Source organism: Cariama cristata, unplaced genomic scaffold, assembly GCF_000690535.1.
Source record: "Cariama cristata isolate BGI_N322 unplaced genomic scaffold, ASM69053v1 scaffold1657, whole genome shotgun sequence".
NCBI classification, from domain to species: domain Eukaryota; kingdom Metazoa; phylum Chordata; class Aves; order Cariamiformes; family Cariamidae; genus Cariama; species Cariama cristata.
This window is the reverse complement of record NW_009626864.1, coordinates 5989-29312: the sequence shown is the minus strand read 5'-3', so window position 1 is coordinate 29312 and position 23324 is coordinate 5989. Positions and strand designations below refer to the sequence as shown.

The window sequence follows — 23324 nt, the reverse complement described above, 5'->3', positions numbered from 1 at the left end:
CACAACAGGGAGAGATAATCCTCCTTGCTTGCCATAGTTCTGGTGCATCCATTAGCAGTGATAAAGTTCATGCTCAAGGAACTGCAGTCCAGGGTTATAAGCTATTAAAAGGAACTAGCACAGTTAAATAATATGAGCATACCTGCTTCACCTTGCTTTTCATATTTTTAATATTAAATATTTTGAAAGTGACAGTGTTAAACTTAAAAGCCACCACTGTTCCTTTCATCTTCCCGCGTCCATTGGTACAAAAGCTCTCCTGATATCAGAGAGGCTCTTTTGGAGCCAGTAGGATGGCAAAACAAAAGTAGAGGACACTGGCAAGAATCTTACGATGACTCCATAATCTCTTGAAAATAAAGAGAGTGAAACTGCACATTTCGGCCCAATCTTTTTTTGATAGCAAGAACTTTCTTTTTTATGATCAGAAACAAAAGTCTTTAACAGATATTTTTAATACCTAGCATGAAAAAACACATTCAGTAGCTGAATTCCAGTACTCCTTTCAGTTGCTGCTTTCAGATTAATTGCAAAATTTAAACTTCCAATATGAACAGGGCTTTTCTTGTTAGTGCACATATAAAATGCATCTTAACTTCTGTGCATTTCCCAATCTCGAACCTGAACTGAATTTCAGAGCAATAAAAAAAAAAATCCATTACTGCTTTTAAAACAAAAGGGTTTGGCCAATTTCTTTTCTCTTTTTGAAGTGGACACAATTTGGCTGAGAACCCGTAGATAAAATTTCAACTGAAAATGAAATAAAGCAGGTTATACATTCATGAAATTCAGGGAGTAATAATGAACAGCAACTGCTGCATCACTTTTGTAATGTCACATCAATACTACAGCGAGGCAGCAGTTCCTGTCCTCACAAATAATGCACTAAGACTAAATGAGGAATAGTATGTGTGGGGGAAATCACACATAAAGGGAAAATACATCAGAAAGATTATTGCACAGGAGGCACTGTATGAGAAACAGAATACATTGGCTTCAAAAAAAAAAAAAATCTAAATTTGTTTACTCTTAAGTTAATGTAAAAAATACAGAGGCTATGCCTCTTTGTAGTGTACTGTCACTGTTAAAAATAGACTTACAAACAGTCGCCCATTTAACAGGGAATGTCAGGAATGATGAGGGCCCGAATTCTATGGACATCCCCACTACAGTAAGTAGGAAAAGAATAATATATAAAGAGCCAATGTATAGACCCTCAAATTGAATAGGGTAACTGCATTTTTTCTTTAATTTCCAAATTATATACGTACAGTACCCTAGGACACGTTGACTATCAACTCTTCCCTCTATCCTGCAAAAACACACAAGAGTCCCAACAGACAACAGGGCTCTGAAGATCTTTCTATCTGTATCCTTTTGCAGGACTGGTGCCTTGATATCCAAACTTTGTTTTCTTGAATAATTGCTCAGCGTGCCAATTCAAACCAACCACTTCCCTTGAGAGGCTACCTTCCATCTCCACTGCAAGTCTGCACACTTAATGTGAAAACAAACAAACAAAAACCCAACAGCAATTTTTAAAACGTAATATTGTATAGAAAGCTTGGACCTTGTAAACTTGGACCAAGAAACCAAAAATTAAGACCTTCTAGCATGTGGTATAAAAAACCCAAGGAAGTGTATACCTGCCTTCTGACTTCACAGAAAAAATCAGAATTTGCATAGGATATACTTTGTGCAAGGCAACAAGCCTCTTCAGTATCTGGAATATAACTAATCTTGCTCAGAGTTCTTCTCTTCATGGATATCAGATATCATCAAATTTGTGTTTTAAGTAGTCTTTCATGACCTTGGCAATGGGTAGTTCATCAAGTAGTTTTAGGTTTTGAAGGCCTATACACTGACGGATTTTAATTCGGCATAGATCTTGCAAGTTTCTGGGCTGCCCTGAAAAGACAAAAGGAACACATAAAAGTAAAATGATCACATTTTAAACATAATTTAAGAGATCATTTACTCAGTAAAATCACAGATGTTTGCTGTTTTCTAAGAGACAAAGGGAAGGGAAAAATTACAAGAGAAAAAGGGTGGAAAGTAATACCTTTCTAACAAACAATAATTCAATGAAATCAAGGGATGAATCCTAAAAACGCTTTTACATCCATATAATTTTACTGATGCCAGTGTAAAGTGACATTATCCATGTGAGGATTCCCATGGAGTGGAAACATATGCTTAAGCATTGTAGAATAGCGTAACCCCTCCATTTAACTTTTTGTGGATTTTTTCTATCCTTGTAACACCTGGGGGAAAAAACCCTGTCTTCTTTTCAAACATTAAGACAAAAACTTCTACGTTCAACTGTAAAAGGACTAGGCAGTTCCCTTAGAAAGTAAGGCTTTATGAAAGTTATTCAAGGATCATGTGGCAGAGTTAAGGACTGTTTTTTCCTTTCTAATGAAGAGATGAAGCCTTTAGGCTTTGGATGCAGCCAGAACCTCAAACAGAAAGAGGTGAAAATATGAGTTAACCACAGTTCACAGAGGAAAAACTTTACTGACGTGACATCAACTTCAGAATTTCTGGTAAGGATTTTCCAAAATAACTGGGTCCCTTTCAAACTCATTCTTAACAGGAAACTATTCAAACACCTTGAAAAACGGTCTCCCATGCAACACAATGTAAGAAAGATTAATCTAACTTCGTATCTGAATGTACCCAGCAATGGATCCCAAGGAAGGAAGAAAGAAAAAGAGCAGAACAACAGACATTGAGAAATCCTGTCCCAATATACCCTTCTAACTTTCAGCACTGGTGCCTTTGGGCCTTCCTAAAACAGAGATTGCACACAGATCTATGTCTTTAATAGCTGTGAATGACCTGCCCTTCATAAATCTGTCTAATGTTTTTTGAACCCATTCATACTTTCAGTATCCAAAACATCCTGTGGCAACAAATTTCACAATATAATTAGGCCTTGGCTGGAAAACTACAAAGTGCTTTTATTTATTTTAGATCTGCTTCCTGATCGCTTCCTTGCCTGCCTACCATTCTTTGAGTTACAAAAAAAAAAAAGAAAACAAATGATCATTCTCATGCCAGTCATGATTTTACACACCTTTATATTAATCTCTGTCCTCCACTCATGCTCGGTACCTCTTTCCAAAGCTGAAACCTCTATTTAATAACTTCCCACCACAGGAACCACTCCAAACCCCTGACCAAACTAGCTCCCTGGCTTTGTGCTTTTTCCTCATTCTGCTATATCTTTTTTGAAATTATCCCAGTAACACATTGCAGCTGTGCTAATCAATATTTTGATCAACTCAACTGTGTCATGGCCTTAAAACCAAACCAAACCAAAAAAAAAAAAAAAGAGGCTTACACAGTTATGGCACCTGATGTCTGAGTCAAAATACTTCGCACCATGAACAACGTAGGTGCTTCTGCCGGTATCAAGATAACCTGTCGCCAACAGAGCAACTTATGGCAGTCTTTTATTATTTGTATAATCGTTAATGGTAAAAGACAGTGCTTGCTTTTGAAAAAAAAAAAAAAAAAAAAAAAAAAAAGGCACGACGATTTTGTTGAGCTGACTGCTTGAATCAATCATTTCTTTAAAAAGCAGTACAAAACAACAAAAGCGACTTTAAATAACTTAAACGGACATTTCCAACTAGCTTTCCCGAGCTGACACCAATTAAGCAGGACATTTTTGAAAGACAAAATGCCTCCCATACAACAGGGCTTGACACAGGCAGGCTTTACAGTGGACAGTAAGATGCTGTCAGCTCATGGGACACAAACCTGTTCAGAGGAGACAGGAGGGTTTTTCTCACCCGGGCCAGCCCCAGAGCTGGCTCTGGAGCCAGTCTCTTCTTCCATCCTCCTCCTAGTTCAGCAACAAACCTTCTATCGGCTAAATAAACTCTGACATTATGAGTTTATTAGACTTTCCTGGTTAGCACAGAGTAAAGAGATTACAAAACTATTTCCCATTTTCTACTTTGGGCATTTTGTACATGTTACCCTTGATAGCGAGTTCCTCCTTTTTTTCCCCCCGTGTAGGTTTTTCTATAGAAATGGGCTGACAGACAGGTATACACCGGGATTTACCTTAAGCACTAAAATTATCCGAGGTAAGCTAGCAGAAGTAATGCATGAAAATAGTCTGAGTCTGTTTAAGAAATTAGATTTGAAATTAAAGAACATGAAAATTTGAGTTTCCTTCATATCGAGTTTAAAATACTTTTATTATACTTATCACCACAGTATCCAAATGTCAATTTATTTTTAATTATATCCTTCAGCCATGACTTAGAACACAGATCGTTAGTTACTTTGTCCACTGGTGGTTTCTTCTTAGCAATTCTTTTTTTTTTCCCCCACCTGAAGGAATGAATTTATACAACTTGGACGACAGCTGAATGCTCAAGCTTCAGGGAAAGAAAATTTAGTTTTGGTAAGAAACCAATCAGAGGAATCTTCATGGTGATAAAAGAAATAGTTCTAATGCTTTAAATGTGAACGCAAACAGGGTTCAGAAAAGATGCACCTTTTCAAAAGTTAGCTGCAAACAGCAGCATTAGAGGGTACAGAGGACTACAGATCTATATGTGTATTTTCTGTAGTAGAGTACACCATAATAGAGCTATGAGACACTGATTTCTGGTTTCAGAAATGAATGCCTTTTAATTAACATCCTATGGGGTTTTTTTGAGAACAAAATGGAACAGACAAAATACCCAGAAGAAATTGGTCATCAGGTAATTCAAAAAGACCCGATTATCAAATGTATGACATTTTCCCCTGATAAGCCTAAAAATATTTCCTGGGAATGTGTTAACAATGGACATTTCCAGTGTTAAGCACCAGTTGCTACATCTAGTGGCTGTTGGTGTCTTAGGTCACGCCTTGCAAATTCCAGGGTTATTAATGCATTTGTGATTTATTAGAAACGGTGTCTAGAACACTTACTCATTCTTGGTTGCATCTGAATGAAAAAGAAAAAAAATAAAGGATTACGGACGATGTCAGTGAACCTTGGTTTGGCAAATGAAAAATGTTATTAGTAATTTGGCAAAGTAAGACAAGTTAAATGATGAATAAAGTTCTGTTTAAAAACGATTAGGAAGTAGCAACTTTGGTTATATCCTGCATCACAAGTTTGGAAAGTTATTTAGGCAAATAAGCTAGAAGGGAAGAGAATTAAAAAAGAAATGAACAAAAAACCCCCCACAAACATAAAAGGTAAGATGGACCTAATTACCACTATCATGTAAAACAGTGACATAAAACTACTGATCACCTTAGGAAAAAGAAAAAAAAAAAAGCAACACATTCCTGATCCGGTCTCAAAGGGACACCTTGATGATGGCAGTGCTGTTATTCTGGAGCAGCCAAATTATTGTTAGGCTGTTACACAACTCAAGTTACCATCAGGGCAGTAAACACCTGCCGCTGTTGTAGAGCTGAAGGTTTGCTAATGTGTTCACTGGATACTCCAGTTGATTTATTTTGCCGGCTTTATAGCGATAATCACATAAATTAGAAGTATTAATTACAGGAAAAAAGAGATGTATAGTTCATCTTTTGTCTTCCACAGCTCATGCTATGCGCTGTAAAGGAAAGCAGAAATCCCCACCAACACGCTTCTTCCATATAGTTTCCCAAACATGACAGAAAAGTTTCTTCCAAACAGAATAAATGTAAAACATAGGGTTATAAAATAAAAAGGATTTTTTGTCTCTAGAGGCAGTAGACTTCAGAACATATAACATTTAAACGTTTTCCCAGCTCAGTTCTTCAACTGCTAACAAAGTAAGTTCCTGAGCTTCCGCCCCCTTAAATAATTAATAATTATTTATTTTACTTAAATAATTAAATAAAGGTTTTAAATTATTATTAATAGATTGGTCTTCTCTGGTAAAGCAAGGGAAAACACATGTTTTAACAGCAAGAAATTATTACAATTAACCCTGAATTTCCATTCAATACTCCATTCCTTTCCTTTTTGCAGTTTCAAGATTTTTCTGCTATTCCTTCTGGGAGTTTGCTGTTCTACCCCAGAGACAGACAAAACTTACACTTACGATTTACTACCTATACAAAGAACTGTATGTCATCGTTACAACTGCTCCGCAGCTTATGCATTTAGACCTGTGCCTGCCCATTTTTCCTATGCAGACCATGCTCCCCAAGAAATAAAGCACCTAATAGGTCTATATTTAAGGATCATTAAGGTATAATATTAGACCGAGTACCTCTGACAACACTGATTTTTAGGGACTCTCCCCAGTTTTAAGTAAAAGTGTTGTAAAGGTAGGATGGAATTCCTACCAGTTTCTTCCACTGAAGACACAAGAGCACCTGCACAAAGCAGAAATCATGAACTGACCTGTTCTGTTACCCAAGTGAAAACTTAGGAGTAACTGAAATTAATATGCTTGTAAGTGGCAAGATCCTCTCTGATGTATTGTTCTACCTACTAAAAAAAAAAGTACTTTTAAAAGTAAACAATCAGTGTCATTGGTTTGAAACGGACAGGCAGTTTCTGAATAAGTTAAAAACCAAAAAATAACGTCAGTGACATTTCAGAAGCTGCCCCCAGTTTTCTCTGCAATATTAATACATTTCTCTTGAAAATGCCTACAGCACTATTTCTCAAAATGAGCCTCTGCCTCCCCTGGGAATTGTGAAAGGCTGAAAACAGTAGCAAGAAACCATTTGGTAGTTTCTTTTTAGCTACAAAGTAAACGTAAAAATAAAAGTTTTGTGAAACTTTTTTTTTTTTTTTTTAAAGTTGAAACCAGGCTGACGTATGGCTGGCAGCAGCTCAGTTCCTCTGAATGAACTTAGCTACTACCAGCAATTAAATTTAGTTACAATTTAGTTGGCTTTTGGGGCCGGGATTAAAAAAGATAATTGAATTTATCAGCTGGAAACTCACACCCACCAGCCGAGAAACACATTGATGAGGATGCACAAACAAATGGGATCATACCGAAAGGATGCGATCACCTAGGAATGGCCATTGCTGAGCTGAATGGGAATTCAGCAGTTCATTGCAATAGGAGCAGGTCTAAGTTTAGGAAATGCATTGTCTTGTACTCGGTAAAACACAACAGCAGAATAACTAGAGAGGATACTTGGTTTTCCAGCATTCAAAATGCCAGAAAAAGCTAGTATCAAGAATCTACAGGTCTGAAATATATTAATGTAAGACATGCAGGGCTGAATTTAGGGATTAAGAGTGTTCACTGGGAAAGTGAACAAACCCCTTGAACCAGTATCTAGCTCAATAGGACAAAGAGAGCTTTAATTTAATTCTTTTTAACTGGTTATCATACAAGTTACGTTATATTAAAAGTCTAGTTTAGTTTTGTGTTTAGTATGCCTCTGTTAGAATACTTGAGCTTGAAGTATTTCTTCATTGCTTTTTGAAAAATAATTCTCCACAGTGAGTTTCAGATGTCTACTAAATTTCAATGTATCTAGCACAGAAAATACATACCAAGGAAGAGTGTATTTTGGACTGGAAATTTATATGTGGAAAAGCAGAATGCCAGTAAAGCTCAATGTTAATTATAACAGGTGTATTTAGCAATTAAATTAAGATTTGAATATGATTGTATAAAGTTTTGGGGAGGTTTTGTTTGGTTTTTTTTGTAATGTTTCTATAAATTCAGTCTTACTGAAAGTGCTATGGAAATTCAGTGAAGAATTTCAATACCATGAAGTTTATCTATTTTTAGGTAAAATACTCTGAACTTAAAGAGAAGCCTAAGATGCATTGTTACACTATTTTTACGTTATAACAGAGTACAGCACAGTGTGCAAATGGGAGTGGGGGGTGGCTGTACCTTAGATGCCACATGTAAAAATATGTATTTCAAATTATTATTTTTTTTTAACATAGACCTCTTCAAAAAACTCTTGCAAAGCCATATATGCCTGTGTATAGCTATACAAAAAATGATTCAACTGCTTACTATAAACAGTCAACTGCACTCTGAGTTAGTAGCTACGTTTCGGTATCACACTAGGCAATTCTGAGTTGAGAGTTACACAATTATTTGAGAGGTACCTTCCCTCTTCCTAGAATGAAAAAGAGTTGGGCTATGTCTTTATAAAGGTATTAAAAACTATGCTGGTCTTTAACAAGTAAGTACCTGCAATCTGCAGAAAGTAATCATGATTCAGATGGTATGTGTTTATCACTGATCCAGCTAAAATGAAAACTATAAAATAATCCTCTTACCCTAGTTCCCTGCGTAACTCTGGATGACAAAGCAGACCACATTCATTAGTGCAAGATTCCCAGCAGCACCCAAGGAAGCAAGCAGTCAAAGCTTGCAATTCCAGTTGTTATAACAAACATGAAGATACCGTTTCCTTTGCAACTATTCATGTAATAAAATATGTAGAAGTCTACTTAATTCACGACGACACTTCTGTATTCATAAAAGTTTAAACTATGCAGAGACCCTTTAAAAAAAATGTTCTTCCAGTAAAAAAAAAAAAAATCCTACTGAAAAGTTATCTTTATTTAGCAAAGGGATAGAGACAAAAAATGTGTAAGGATTTCATTAACAGGACTTTTGTCTTAACTTTTTTTTCTGCACATTTACAGTGCTATATAAATCTAAACACAAAACTGCATTCTCTAGTCAAAGCCAAAGATTTGCCCTTTGAAAAATTTAAAAAAAAAATGAATGCAGATGAAATATTTGTAGTTTAATTCATATGGTGACCTTTAGATCTTGTTCCAGATTTGAAATTAGTTCTTTGATACCTGTTAACATACATGCCATACTACACTACTGTGGCCATATCCATTTACTTAGCTATTCTCCTCGATACAGACAAGCAACTTGCATAGCTAGTCACAGACTCTCTTGTCTGCTACGTTACCTGAACAGTGATTAAATTAAATGAGAGCTATGGGGAGGTGGAAGGGTTCAAGTTTTTTTATTCCCCTTTTTGAGATCATAATTGAATTTCTATTATCTTAAAATTTATTTAAGCCTTTAAGTATTTTTCTAATACTTGCGTTTTTTCCTACCTCCAGCATTCTCTTTATAAGCTTTAATATTCTCAAAACCCATTCAACTTCAGCTTCAGCATAAGTTATTCCATCCAGGAGTGTAATTGCACATGTTAATTCTGCAGACATATAGACTACCAAAAAAAAAAAGTCTCTATGTATCTCTATCTTCATACGTAATATATGCGTACATCTCTATTTTAATGTTGCATTTGTGCATTCCAAGCTTAACTCATTGACAGTCCTGAAGAGAGAGGTTCAGAGCTCATAAAACCGAAGCATTATACTGAAGTGCTCCAAAACAAATCTTTATCAGATGATGTCAGGTACTACGGTGGTTGCTAATAAATGTTTTTTGGAGTAGGAAAGTGTAATACAGATAAGGAAAAGGAATGTGACTAATAAAGTCATTGAGCAATTTTTATCTTCAATATTGTTTTTTCACAGAGACTTTACTCATTTTTGTATTGTGAAAAAGAAGGGGGGGAAGACATGAGTGACTGTCTAAACACTAAGTCAGCAGCAGACTCATGATGAAAAACTTCGTTGTTCCTAACTTCCAGATTCATGCTTAAATACTGAGACACAACTACAGAATAACTTCCTTCTTGGAATTATTCTAGGAGCAAAGGAATCTCTACCTGTAACCAGGAAGAATATCAGACCTTCAGGCTCAAACCCCAAAATCCAATATCTTCGTGCAGACTCTCAGGGCCAATACTGAATATTTCTGAGAGCTTTGTTTCTTGCCTGTTTATTCACAACCGGGGACCTGGGCTAAAGGTTGCAATTATTATCGATTACAATACCTACCAAAACAAAAAGAAATTCACATATGATGTTTTCTGAGGAACTGAAATAGTACAAATATGTTTTCTGGGTATATAAAAAACCCAGGTACTTACGTCTTACATGTAGACTGCTAAATAGTATCCCATTTATATGAAGCATGCAACTGCTTTCACTTGAGACACAGACCGGTTTGATAACTTCCATAATTCACATATATTAATCTTTAACCTTAAAAATTTTAATCTATTGCAAAAGTAAAAACCAATTCCTGTTTTACTATCAAATATACTCTTCAAAACTCTGGATGCACATATAAAACTTATAGCTATGGAGTTCTATATTAAGCACTTAGTAAATGTTCAAATAAACAAACTAGAAATTCCCGTTAAGCTCTACAACCAAGGCACTGTTACTAACCACAAGAGATAATTTCAGGAAGACTTCCACTAGAAGAATTCTCAAAAAATTTTGTAAATTTTTCTTCCAGTAAACAGATATTGCAATAGACTCAGAAAGAAGATTCTTCCCCGAAGTGCTACAGCGTGAGATCTCAACAATTCCCTGTACGCAGTCTGATCTAATTGGGAACTCCACTACCAAAATCCCAGCTCACTCTTTATCCATTTCATCTTTTCTACACCATCTTATTAAAGCGATTATTCATGAAAACTGTGGAAGACAGTGTTTGGATATTTATAAGGGCAGCAGAGTCTGTTTATAGCTGTTGGTAAACATATATTCGTAATAATTTTGCTCAGAAGCACAAAGCTGAAGTGTTTTTGTCAGCACTAGTTTCTCCCTGCCTTCCTAGTTCCCCCTCCATCAGCACAAAACTGGGATAGTTCCAAACACTTACTTAGATTGGCCACAAATTTAAGCTACTTTTTTGCAGCAGAATTTACTTCTCACTTAACATTAAACCCTTAAGGTATGGAATCTACAAACTAAAAGTAAAAGTTACAGTACCGGTTTCTACCAGCTTTCTGAATTAGTCTTTAGACACTGAGGAAACACTGAAGCAGTCTAAGCCTTCATGCTTACCGATATGCCCTGACTGTAAAAAATTGCAAGTCTGGATATTCTATCATCTACTAATAACCCTGATGGTGCTACTATATAGTGAGAGGCTCCCAAAAAGGAAATCAGAAAGAAACACATTTGAATGAGAAGGCAAATTAAAACAAAATCTACTAATTGCTTATATTTCTTATTATCAACTTCCAGCTTTCCAAAAATTCTCTTTGGATTTCAGACATGAGCAAAAATAACAACACAAACCATGATGACAAAAATAAATTTCCAAATGCTTATTTGTGTCAGCTACTGACAATAGATTTCAGCTGATTCACCCCCAGCCCACACTAAATTTCAGTTTCTTTGCAGAGTATATATGTTGCTTAATTCTTACAAAAAAAAATATATCACATCCAAAAAAGTAAAAGGAATCCATAGGGGAAAAAAGATATACGAAATATCCCATCCTCTGTAGTACAAAGATCATCCTAGTTGGATGATAATTTATCAGCCCATTGTAACATGTTTAAATTAGCAAACTCCTGCTAACTGCTAATCAGCAATTCCTAAATGCTTTAGGCAATACTGTAATTATGAAAAACTATTATAGCATTCCACGTTGATGAGAGGGGAAGAGAAAACTTTCAGTAGATCTAGTACACCAAAAACTGATAATCAAAAGTGACCAGAGTATTAGGAGCCTAATACTCTTTTTAAATATCAGAAGCCATGATTAGTTAAAATCTCTTTCGTATTTCTAAGACATCAACAAAATCAAATCAAAGCTACACAGCACATGAAACGCGTTCAAGTTGCATGAACCAACTATGCCATTTCGTTGTCTGGTGTAAGGGAGAGAAGGAGAGAGAATGTGGGAGAACATAAAGCAGCAAGAGCTCTTTTCTGCCCTAGTAGTAGTGCCAGATGAAAAAGCCAGCAACTGCAGACTATTTGCACAGCAATTAAAAAAAAAAAAAAGGCAAAAGACACTAAAAAAAGCCTAAACAAACAACAAAACAAAACCTCAAAACCCAAACATCTTATGTGCCAAGGCCATTAATAAAAAGAAATTTTACAGTTCATTTTTTTTAAAAAAATGGATGCTTCCTGTAGGTATTTAAACAAAATTAATTTAAATGAAATATACTTAACATTAGCACCTTTGCAGAGTAAGATTCCCAGTATCACAATCCCTTCACCTTCCCAGAAATTTTCTAGTGCATTTAAATAGCATCAAGGGGCAGAGAGGAAGCATTTTTTTCTGGGGCTAAATTCAAAGAAGGCTTTTAGAGGACATTGCGTCCTGTGATTAACTTCTCTTACATACATACTTGTCACTTCTTGTAAGAAATCCAGACAGGGTCGGCTACTTCCAGAAATACTTATTGAAACAGCCAGTGGGGTCTGTCCTTCATAGTTCCTTGTGTTAGTGTCTGCTCCGTAATTATACAACATTTGTGCACAAAGCACATCATCTCTAAGAGCAGACAAGTGTAAGGGTGTCTGTCCATCTTCCAAGCGACCCAAGTTTGTATCCGCCCCTCTCTGAAGGAACATTCGGCAGTAAGAGTGATTGCTTTTGATCACAGCGTATCGTAACAGGAAACCATTTTGAATGTCAATGTTGGCATTGTGATCCAGAAGGATTTTCACACAGCTTGACCTCTCTCGGATAATGGCCAGCTGAAGCGGTGTAGTACCTTTATCACTGAGCGGATCAACCTCAGCCTTGAACTCCAACAGGAGCCTGACAAATGAGTCTCTGCCATAGTGGGCTGCTACATGGAGGGGAGTCCAACCATCGTTGCTCTTTGCATTAATAATGTCACTTCTATATTCAGATTCCAACATCAAGCGTGCAATCCTCGCTCGGCCATGCATGGCTGCATAATGCAGAGCAGTGAAGCCTCCAATTAAGTCCTTAACTGTGGGATCAGCTGAAGTTAAAATAAAATTAAAAAATAATTAGAAGGCATTACAGTAATCCAGTGCTGTAAAAAAAAAAAAAATAAAATAAAAAAAAAAAATCAAACGGTTGAATGTTAATCTTTTCAGGCATAGCATAACAGGATTTTTTGTACTTCAAACTAATTCTTGCTTTCATGAACATGCTATTTTTAAGAAAAAGTTAAATATAATTTAAGAGTGAGTTACACAAAAAAAGACTTTTCCTTTCATATACATATGTTTCCATTTGACAAACAGTTTTCCACGTCTTCCTAGCACTCTTAGGCTAATTACTCAAATCTATCCATCTATTCAGTTTTCTTCCAGCTCTACAATATTACATTTCTTTCTCAATGTTCAACTTTTTTTATTTTCCCTTGTGTTGCTTCTTGGTCTTAAAAAGAAGCATGTGTAGAAACATCTGCTGTCCCAAATTGCGGATGTTTTGTGGTCTGGCAGCATTGTATTGTTTTTAGGGTGTAATACTGTATTAGGTAAAATGTTTCTCTGTGGTCTGCAGGATTTCCAAAGCATGTAGGATATATGTTATTTTAGATTATCTTGATAAAGTCTGTTTTTATAGATGATGAATCTGTTCTGAATTTATAGTTCTACAAAAATTCAAGATTTTACAAGAATGTAAGCATCCGCTAATGGAAGGAGTCAGGAAAAATGTTAGTGCAGAATACAAGTCATTACACAGATCTACCCCCCTGCCCCAACATAGCACAAAAACTGAGGCTGATTTATGAATTTAAAAATTAAAATAATCAAATCAATTTACTTAATTTAATTTCCTCAGGACACCCAAACTTGTAAAGCAAGTGATTATTCCCATGTACCAGATTAATTACTGAAGGAAAGGTGCCTGCCTTGTTACCATTTCTCAGCTAGAGAACAAGCCAGGCTGCCAGGCTTCTCCTTTCACCATCCGTAGACGCTGCCTCTCAGATGCTAAAATGTACAAACTACAGTCTGGAAGTTTGAGGCACTTTCCTAACCTAAGTCTCCTAGTTGGTAAAGAGAGATACTATCTGCACAAGATACTAGTTAGCCTTAAGTTGACATGTTTTCAATACTCCTGTGTATCTATTAAAACTGCTGAGGTCTGTCCTTCACACTTGCTTGCTTGTGGTGTTGTCTGCTTTGTAATCATACAACATTTGCGCACAAAGCACATCATCTGTAAGAGCAGACAAGCGCAATGGTGTCTGTCCACCTTCCATAACCTTGGCAGCCCTGCCCTTGCATCCTGGCGCATTGAATTCTTTGTCATTTCCTCATCTATACATATTGTTTAGAAGGAAATTAGCAGTAGTCGGGGGGGGGTGGTGGTGGGGAACAAAACCAAATAGGACATTATGACCACGCAGGTTTAAAACAAACTTGGCTGAAGGCTATGAACACCCAATGCTCACACGCATCGCTCAAGAGGAGTACTTGCTCTCCTGTACCACTTAGAGGGTAGAGTTTTCTGCTCGGTTGCCATCATCCTCAAACAGGAGAGGGGAAGAGGGTGAGAGACATCAATTTGCAACTCAAAATTCAGACCTGCTGTAAGTTAAGTTCACAATACAATATAAATTGCAAGCTAGTTTAGTCTGAACACATCTAAACACACAAAGGTGCAAGCACAAACCAACAGGAATAAGCTTCCCAACATGGACCTACTGTAACCATATCCAGATAACACACTGATAGACATCATACCAAAATAAAAAGACTGGCAAGAAAGAGTACAAAATATAGCCGCAGAGGCGATTCAGCAACTTTTTTTTTTTAAATGTAGTGAAGACCAAGGGGAAGAAAACAAACAAACAAATAAAATCCAACGTACAAACTAATGCAGCCTGACTACACAGAGAAATACAATGTGAGAACTGCTTCTAGTATATAGAATATGAACATAAAAATGACGAGAGAAGAATTACGGAAAGTTTAGTGTCCCTTAGTAGCGATAGCCTTCCTAGTCTTCTGTGAAATGCAGAAATTTCAGCACTCTGTAAAATTACACAAACCTGAGTTAAAGTAATTGATGAAGCATCCACAGTTTGGCAGGAAAATTAAGTCAGTGACTGAATAGGTAGTTCCTAATCTGCACTATGACGACGTCCAAAATATAGCAAAGAATCAGTACAACCTACTAAGTAATTAACGACAAAGATACTATTTCAAAGTGCTGTCTGCTGCTCCCATGGCATCTGTCTTCGCACTGCTCAGACTATTCTAGATTAGCTCCTGAACAATGATGAATAAAGTGAGTAGCATAAGCATGAGAATTAAGATGCAGACGGATGATACATTCTGAGAGGCAGAATTAGGGAGAAAAATGGACATCATGGAAAGGAGATAGCAGCAGCCAGGTGCATTTTCCACAAAAAAAAGTGGGAAAAAAAATTTATGTTGTGCCTTCTCTCTTCCACGCTGCATAGGGCAAGCAAGTCAATCTTTTCTACCCCCCCAGCTGAGGTGCAGGACACTGCCACTAGCCTGTTTAGTCCACGCTATTTCCAAATTCAATCAGATATGCCCCAACTTTTGTGTGTGCACGTATACGCGTTTTTTATACAAGTTGTAATCCAAACCGAACAATTTACTTGCAACACAAGGATGCCCTTTACCTATGGTTTTAAGCACCCTTCCATGCCTTCCTTACTCCCAAAATTTCATTGCTTTTGACTGCTAAAGTGAACCAAAAAAATACTAAGTCATGCAAGAGAAGTGTCTCAACAAAAGTAGGAAAAAAAGCCTCTCGGGCAACTAAGCACCACAAACAACTAACCTTCCAAAAGTAAAGCTGGTAGCAAAACCCCATGATAAAAATGTCGTAATTCCCGTTAAGATTGTGTGCTTCTAGTGAGCTCATAGTGCCAGTCTCCCTTCCTTGATTAAGGAAACAATTTTAACAAGATAAAAACGTCTGTGGCTCTTCTGGCAATGTTTTGCTGCCATCTCCTGGGAAACTTCTGAACTTCACAAGACCTTCTAGCAGCACTTGCACCTGCGTTACGTTGCATACAATTCCATCCCTTCAGTCCCTGTGTTAGTAAAAGTAATGCTACAAAGTTGATGTTGCCTTAAGAACCTGAGTTGCTGTGGGGATATTTGTTTTTTCAAAAGGTTTCAGTATTGGTATCATGCTGTAAAGTAAACTTTCTCCCCCTGGAACACAAGCGAGGTAGAAATGAACCAGGAATGATTCTCAGCTTACATTTCTGAATCTGCAGGGGGGTGGAAAACAAAAAACAAAAAAAATCCCCAAAAAAAGTACCTGGTACAAGTGTAATTAACTAGGAAGGGACGAAGCTAGTACTTGCCAGCATTTCTTTATCTTGCCTCCATTCTGATTGTCAACAATTATTTCTTTTCAAGCTTACCATTAATTTGGGGAGAGCAGAATCTAAAAACATGAACAGCTGCATTTGGTCACTTCTGATATTCTTTAATACAATGCATAATACAATGGCATAAACCTTGAACTGCTTATCAAGGGTACCAAATTACTGCAATCAAGCTCACTTGAGATTGAAAATTTGCAACACAATGATATTCAGATTATTTTATTTCACATTAAAGTTGGGCACCTAAGCTAATCATGTAAACTCTACTGTTAATGAAACTCTTCTCTAACACCGTAATCTAGAGGATATGTAGATTCCTAAACAAGAGTCTAATATTTTACAGTTTCAGTTTACAGCTCAGTGAGACAGTTTCCCTTCTTTCTTGACACCTTCATTAGGTCACTATCACAGTCTAATTTGGGAAGCCAAGAAAGCAATGCTTCTGGCTTCATAAAGTGCTTCCACTATTTCAAGTTTACTTCCCTCAACTAGGGCTTAATTCTGACTACAAGGTTTAGAAACATAGCTACATACAGCTTCTGTTTTGAATTTTCTGGGACAATCTTGATACAAAGGACTTCCAGGAAAGCATTACTGTTCGGACACAGAAACAGCTTATCAGCTGGTTTAGGGGGATGAGCATTTGGCATTCTCTAGTTTCTCCTGAATTCTGCATGATCTTACTAAAATTTAGATACCTTGCAGCCAAGGATAAAAATAAATACATCTGTCTGGCTATTTTTTTCTGTTACTCTTCAATTTCTAGGAGCTTTAGTGAATCATTTCTTCACTTTAACATGAGTAACCAGCAACTGTCCCGCTCAACTAGTATTGAGAAGGTATCACTAAGGGACAGCTAACAACTACACACTTTGAAGACTTTAGCTCGTTGTAACGCTAACGGTGGTGGCTGGGGATTAATAAAACACAGTTCTTGTGCAGCACTGGATTGGCTGTCTCAATATGTCATTTTGGAAACAAAAGAAAGTACACTAAAGGGGGAAAAAGGCTTGTTACGCAAAAAATCCAAGATTACTGAAAACTACACTCCCTATTTTTGTATTGCTTTCCTGTTGAGCTTTGTGACTCTAGATTGTTTCTATGGATGGGAAGAGCTAGCTTCACAGAATCTTCACTTTATTAAGATGAGACAAATACACTAAAAGTCAAATTCACTGTTTTTCATGAAAACTAAGTTTCTCCATGGTTCTGATCTGCTTTCTGCATTTCATCACTTGCTAAAGAATTATTTATTACCTGACTTATTACTCTGTACCTAGTTGGCATTTCTGCTGGCTTCATCCTTTAGTTTGGACTGGGGTTTTTGGGGGGTTTTTGTTTTGTTTTGTTTCCCCCCCTTCCCCATCTATCTGTGTTTCCTTGCTCAGCAGATAATAAAAAGCTTCCTCCTGTTCCACCACCTCCACTCAAATCAGCCAATTTGCCTGGACAATGCTGTCCTCTGGCTCTTTTCTTTGCTGGTGAGCAATGATGGAAGACAAAAAGCAAAAGCAGGAGGCAGCCAGGTCATGACTTCCATAAGAAGCTACCTTTTACTTTCAGGTCAATGACCAGGTTCCTTCTCAGCCTTTATTAGCCAAACACTATCTCCATCCCACTACCATGCAAGACTATGTCAGTAGTCTTCCAGCATCTCAGATCTGAGGCACAGCACTCTAGTCTCAGCAACAGCCCAGTGTGGTTTTCTCATTCCTATACTATGAAAAATATTTCCAGCTCTGCTAAGCTTCATCATGCCTCGAGACAGCAAAAACTATCACCAGTTGCGCTCACTATCTTCTCACTATCTTCTTTACTACTAATACATACAGTCAGTTCAACAGTCTGTTCACCCTAAGATTCACACCAGAAAGAGACTTTTTTCTTCACCCCAATATCATTTTGATCCACAGGGATTAAGCACCAACATCAAAATAATCCACTTCTTGAGAGGGAGAAAGGTGGAGACTGCGTGAAGAAAGGTAGACACAAACCTCTCACTAATAAGGCTGGCATGATTAACTTGGCTTTTAAGAGTCAGCTCATTCACTGCTTAACAGCTCATTTGTGACATTATCATGTTTTAAATACTCTTTATCTTTTATGCCTCTGTTTTGAGGGAAAACAAGGCAAGGCACAAAACAGTGCCAACTTTCTGAAGTGCGGCTCAGCTATAGGAAAGGTGCCGTAGATGACTAACTCTCACACTATTTGTTACTCAACTTACTAGTGGTGGTGATTAAACGCTATACTGCTTCCAGAACAAGGGTGTTTCATTAGAGGGAGTTTTCACAAGGCATCAGATTCAGCCAGTAGTTCGTACAGGAAAGAATAACAACAAAAATAAATACAGAACACTGCATCAGCAGCTATTTAGTATCAAAACCTATACAATGAAAATACATAGGAACACATAAGGGTTTGGTTTTTTTCATATCATCTTCAAGTTCACAGAGCTAAACCCAACATATTTTGAGACAGCCTAAAAATTTTGAATTATCAAACTGAAGGCTTGAGATTATCCACATATATTACATTTTAAAAAGTAGAATTTAAAGTTATTTATTAATGCAATTTAATAGCTTTTTCCTCCTTTCCAATAAGGACATGAAGGTTTGCCAATATTATATAGTTAGGATCCATAGTAGGTATATCAGTGGGGTCCTGTCGTTCAGGCTGTATTTCACTGCTGCTCTTAAGGAACATGTCACTAATCCTGCAAATACCACAGCCTATTAATGACATCCAATTTTAAGGGTGATCCATACATCTGACAACTACTGCGACACACATAAGGGGCCCATATGGCCTCAGATACATAAAGCATCAAAAAGATAATTTCAGCTTCCTTGGGACTGAAAACATCTTAGTTCACACTGATAAGAACAGCACTAGAATAGAGGATGCTGTTCTTTATGAGCACTAATCAGAATGTGGAGAACATCTACTGATTTTTATTTTTCCTCTCCAATATCACATTAAAAGAATAAGACTATCCATTTCTAAAACTTTAGGTGGCCTTGAAAGAAGATATAGCAAAAAGAAATTCTGACAGTACTATTTGAGGGGTAATAATCATCACTCAAGCAAGTAAATCACTTAAACCAACAAAACTCAAACAGCTCTTGAAATAAAGCTTCACTATGGACGGATGCAGGAGAGGTGTACGCTCAACTGGACTAGCTGACACTAAAGTCCTTGCACGGAGAGTACTCTTTCCATAAAGTTTAGCAGACTCTGTTAAAACCTATACGGAAACTTAGTCTTTAACGCGACTTGTTAACTTGCATGAGAATTATGAAACAAAATTCCCTAGGATTTCAATTCAAGGACCTGCCTTCCTCTAGTAATACCCCCTAACACATAAGAAAAGGCTACAGTGTGTGCTGTGAGTGCGTTTAATTTTATAATGAGTCTTTCTGCCCTGTTTTCATAATGCTTATTCATTCTTTTAACAATTCCTAGGCAATTCTGAAAAAAAAAACGTATTGAGATATAAAGCTAATCTATTACCTCATTCATAGAGTATGCATCAGAAGTAAACAGAAATAAAGTAATACTCCAAAGAAAGAAAAAAAAAAATTAAAAAAAATTAAAAAAAAATCAGAAGTAGTCTGATACCCAATTGGTGCTGGAAAGCCCTACAATGGAAATTGGGATAGAAAGCTGTGAGATGGCTATCAAGATTTTCCTCTCTAGGCAACTCACCTCCATGTTCAAGAAAAACACGGACACATCTCTCTTTTCCTCTTGCTGCAGAGAAATGAAGCAAGGTCCAGCCATTGGCATCTCGACCATTTGGAGAATATCCTTGCTCCAGCATCTTGCGCACGGTGTGAACATCGCCAGCAGCAACTGCAGCCTGAATCTGCAACTCTTCCTGTAGTTCAGGGTTTCTCCGACAGTGATGGTGTAACATCCTAGCTGAATCTGGCTTTTACAGAAGCGTCATGAGGTCACACTAGTTACCTTGAATCAATATAAAACATGAATAAATTAGAATTGGGACCAGGAAATAGATATCTAGAAAAAAAGTCAGTACTGATGAAAAGCGATGCTAAGATTTACTGTATATATGCAGAGCAAATTCATCTTATACATAGGATAAAAAACAACCTCGCTATTGCTAGAAAAATCATACACATTGTACATCTCTCTCTCTCACACTTACACATTATAAATAGTAAACATTTTCTTCAGAAATGACAGCACCAACCAAGAGTCCACAATTAAAGGACCTGAGCAATAAGCAAAATGAAAAATCTCCAGAATTCAACATTAATTTAGAAAAAAATCACAACATAGTTAATATCACTAACTCCAGAGATACTGGTTAAATAGAGGATCTAAATTGTTGCATGAAACAGCACTGCATTGCTACAGCAACTGAACTATGATTTTTTTTTTCTAGAAATGTATCACCTCTAAGCTTGAGTGAAGCTATTTTACCAATACAATCTTTTCTGTGACATACTGGACACGAATATTAGTAACACTAATGTTCAAGTTGAAAACTTTAATTTTATTTTTTCTTTTTCTCCCCCCTTTTTTTTTAATTAGACTCTACTGTCTGTATTTTGGCTTGTGGACTTCTTTATTAGTATATAAAGACTGCAAAGAACCTCTATATTCCAAAAATCAAACACAAAAATGATAATATACAAGACCTGAAAACACCTAAGTACCGTTAATGTAGCCCTGTCAAACACCAGGAGAACATATACCAGAACAATTCAATTTATAATTACCTTGATACAGTATATGAGAGAGATGGGCCAAAAGGCTATCTAAAATAGCCATTGTAAAAGACCTTAGATACAAGCATACATTGGGAAAGAAAGAAGTACTACACTCCATGCTCTGTTTGAAAAGGACTCATCTGCAGTTCTACTTGCTACCCAGCTGGGGATAAGAAAAAAAATGCAGGTATTTAGGGATTCTTCCACAGTACACAAAGTCTGTTAAGTGTTTACATTTTCACATACACTGTGTATCATATCCCATTAACAGGTATTCCTAGAATGGAAAGGAATATTAGAAGAAACAGAATACAAACAGGCTATGAGAAAGGTAATGCTGAGCAATAGGAGTCCAAGAAAAAAATTAAAGAACTGTTGCAATGGATATTAACACAGAACTAGAAGATACAAAAGAAAAAGAAAAATGTATTTAAACTCCTGTAAAGTTAATCAAGATTATAGTACAAGGAAAGGTTCTAAAGATGCAAATGAATTTTAAACAAAACTGAAAGTTTACAGCAACGTTGTTTTATTAGGATGTCAACCCACATCATCACCTAAACCTTCTTTTATATAAATATTGTGAGGATTTCCAGATCCTCATGATTCATAGGTCATTCAAAAGACATTGCAATCAACTGCCTATATCCCACTGGGCACTTGTTTTCCTGCGATCCAGATACACACACAGACAAGAGAAAAGTGAAAACATCAATCACTGCCATCTTTCCAGTTAAAGGCACAGCTACCTATTCACTCTTCTATAACCTCGTTGTGCCCATTGCAAAGAAGTTACTTACCTGCTTCTTGGAGAGATATAAACTCATAATTAACAGGTAGCTACAATGACCCTACTTACATTGCAAATATGGAAATTACATACAGCAAGTGCCTATCTTTGACATTTATAAATGCTTCAACCTACCATTTATGGCAACAATTGCTATCTCAGCATAGCATTATGAAAGAAGACTTTTTAGCTCAATAGGTCATACATGGCTTAGGTACTGGCTTTGTTTTGTTTTATAGTATGAACTCCATTATCTGACACTGAAAGTAAAGGGGATTTACAAACCGGCAACTGCTAACTCAATAGTTCCGCTTTTGCAGCATATTCCAAAAATGAAACTTGGTTAATCTGAGGACAATGGAAGTATTTCTATTGCCTCTAATAAGCTTTTGCTAAGCTCTTTTCTAAACTCCAATTAGCACTTCAGAACATGCTCACCTATAAGACAGTGAGCTTGACTTCATTCTGGATCACACCACTAGTACTGTTAATGGCATTTCAACTACAGGAACAAGATCTTTCTTTGGATTTACAGCTGAAAAGTGACAGTAGAATCTAACTGCTAAGTATGGGTCAGGGGGAGGTCCTTTAAAAAAAAAAAATAAATCAGTGTGCCCCTTTAGCCTTACTTTCTGAATGTGTACAAAAACAAGATATGAAAACCCATCTCTCAAACTGGGAATACCTGATCAAAAGTTAATACAAAGAAACTTCCTACTGCCATTTTTACAGTCTTCTCTTGTAAAGGACTAATACATGCAAGATCTCATGTGATCCTGAAAATTAAGGTCAAACTAGTTGCTCAAAATGCTACAGAAAGAGACAGGATGACTAAACAGATGAAGCGAAATGGGATTTCTCATTTAAGGGGCCAGCAGTATCCCTGCTGCAACTATCTATGAAGACAGTTGGTTAAGAAAAAGCAAAGCTCCTTATATCACACTTCTCAGCTGGTGGGTATATTTGTAATGCAGCATTATAAAAAGTTGGCACTGGCCCCATATGTTGCATGTGACTAGCAGAGCTTATTCAAATTAGCTAGTACTAAAGTACACAAGTACTAAAACATACAAAGCAGAAGACAAAGTCAGGCATAAGCAGCTCCTTTTATCACTTGCGCAGCTTCTGTAATACCTACTCTTCTACCCTATGGCAAGCAATGAAATTCAAATTAAAAGAATACTTAACTGTAACATTAAAGGTTTCAGGACAGTTCTAGGTACATACCAGCTTTGAAAACATTTTCACTTCTGCTCCATAGATCATTTAAAATTCCTGTTTGTAAATTCCCATTTATAGCATCAATCTTTGGAGAAGGAATGGAGGACTACTGGAAGTCATTATCCATTTGGCATTTAATATTTAATGTTTTGCAACTGTAATCAATCTCATTCAGAACACAGTATGCATTTGGATTGCCACATACTGGTTTTCTCCATGCATGTAAAAAAATTAAATGAAGCAAAGAGGAGAAAATGTACCTATACGTTCCTGGTTATAATGATCGTATACTGCCATGAAAATGGAGGACAACAAGAAGTACTTAATTGATTTTGCAACTACAACAAGATAAATTCAATGTGTTCCTGAATTACCTTATAAGAGGTTGTTACTCTTTGATGGATGTCCCACTCTTCATTGTCTTCACTATTCATAATCTTGTGTGCCCATGTGTGTCAAACAACCTGCTACTC

At 36.7% G+C, this 23324-nt stretch overlaps 1 protein-coding gene across 1 annotated transcript; it reads right to left on the bottom strand.

Annotated features, from left to right (window-relative positions):
- Nucleotides 1-382: 382 nt before the first annotated feature.
- ASB7 (ankyrin repeat and SOCS box containing 7) lies at nt 383-23324 on the bottom strand. The gene is made up of 4 exons (XM_009704186.1): nt 23226-23324; nt 19810-20070; nt 12145-12750; nt 383-1908 (listed from the first exon to the last, which is right to left on the bottom strand). The coding sequence occupies exons 2-4, from the start codon at nt 20018-20020 to the stop codon at nt 1769-1771; spliced, it is 957 nt and encodes a 318-aa protein (XP_009702488.1). The 5' UTR covers nt 20021-20070; nt 23226-23324; the 3' UTR covers nt 383-1768.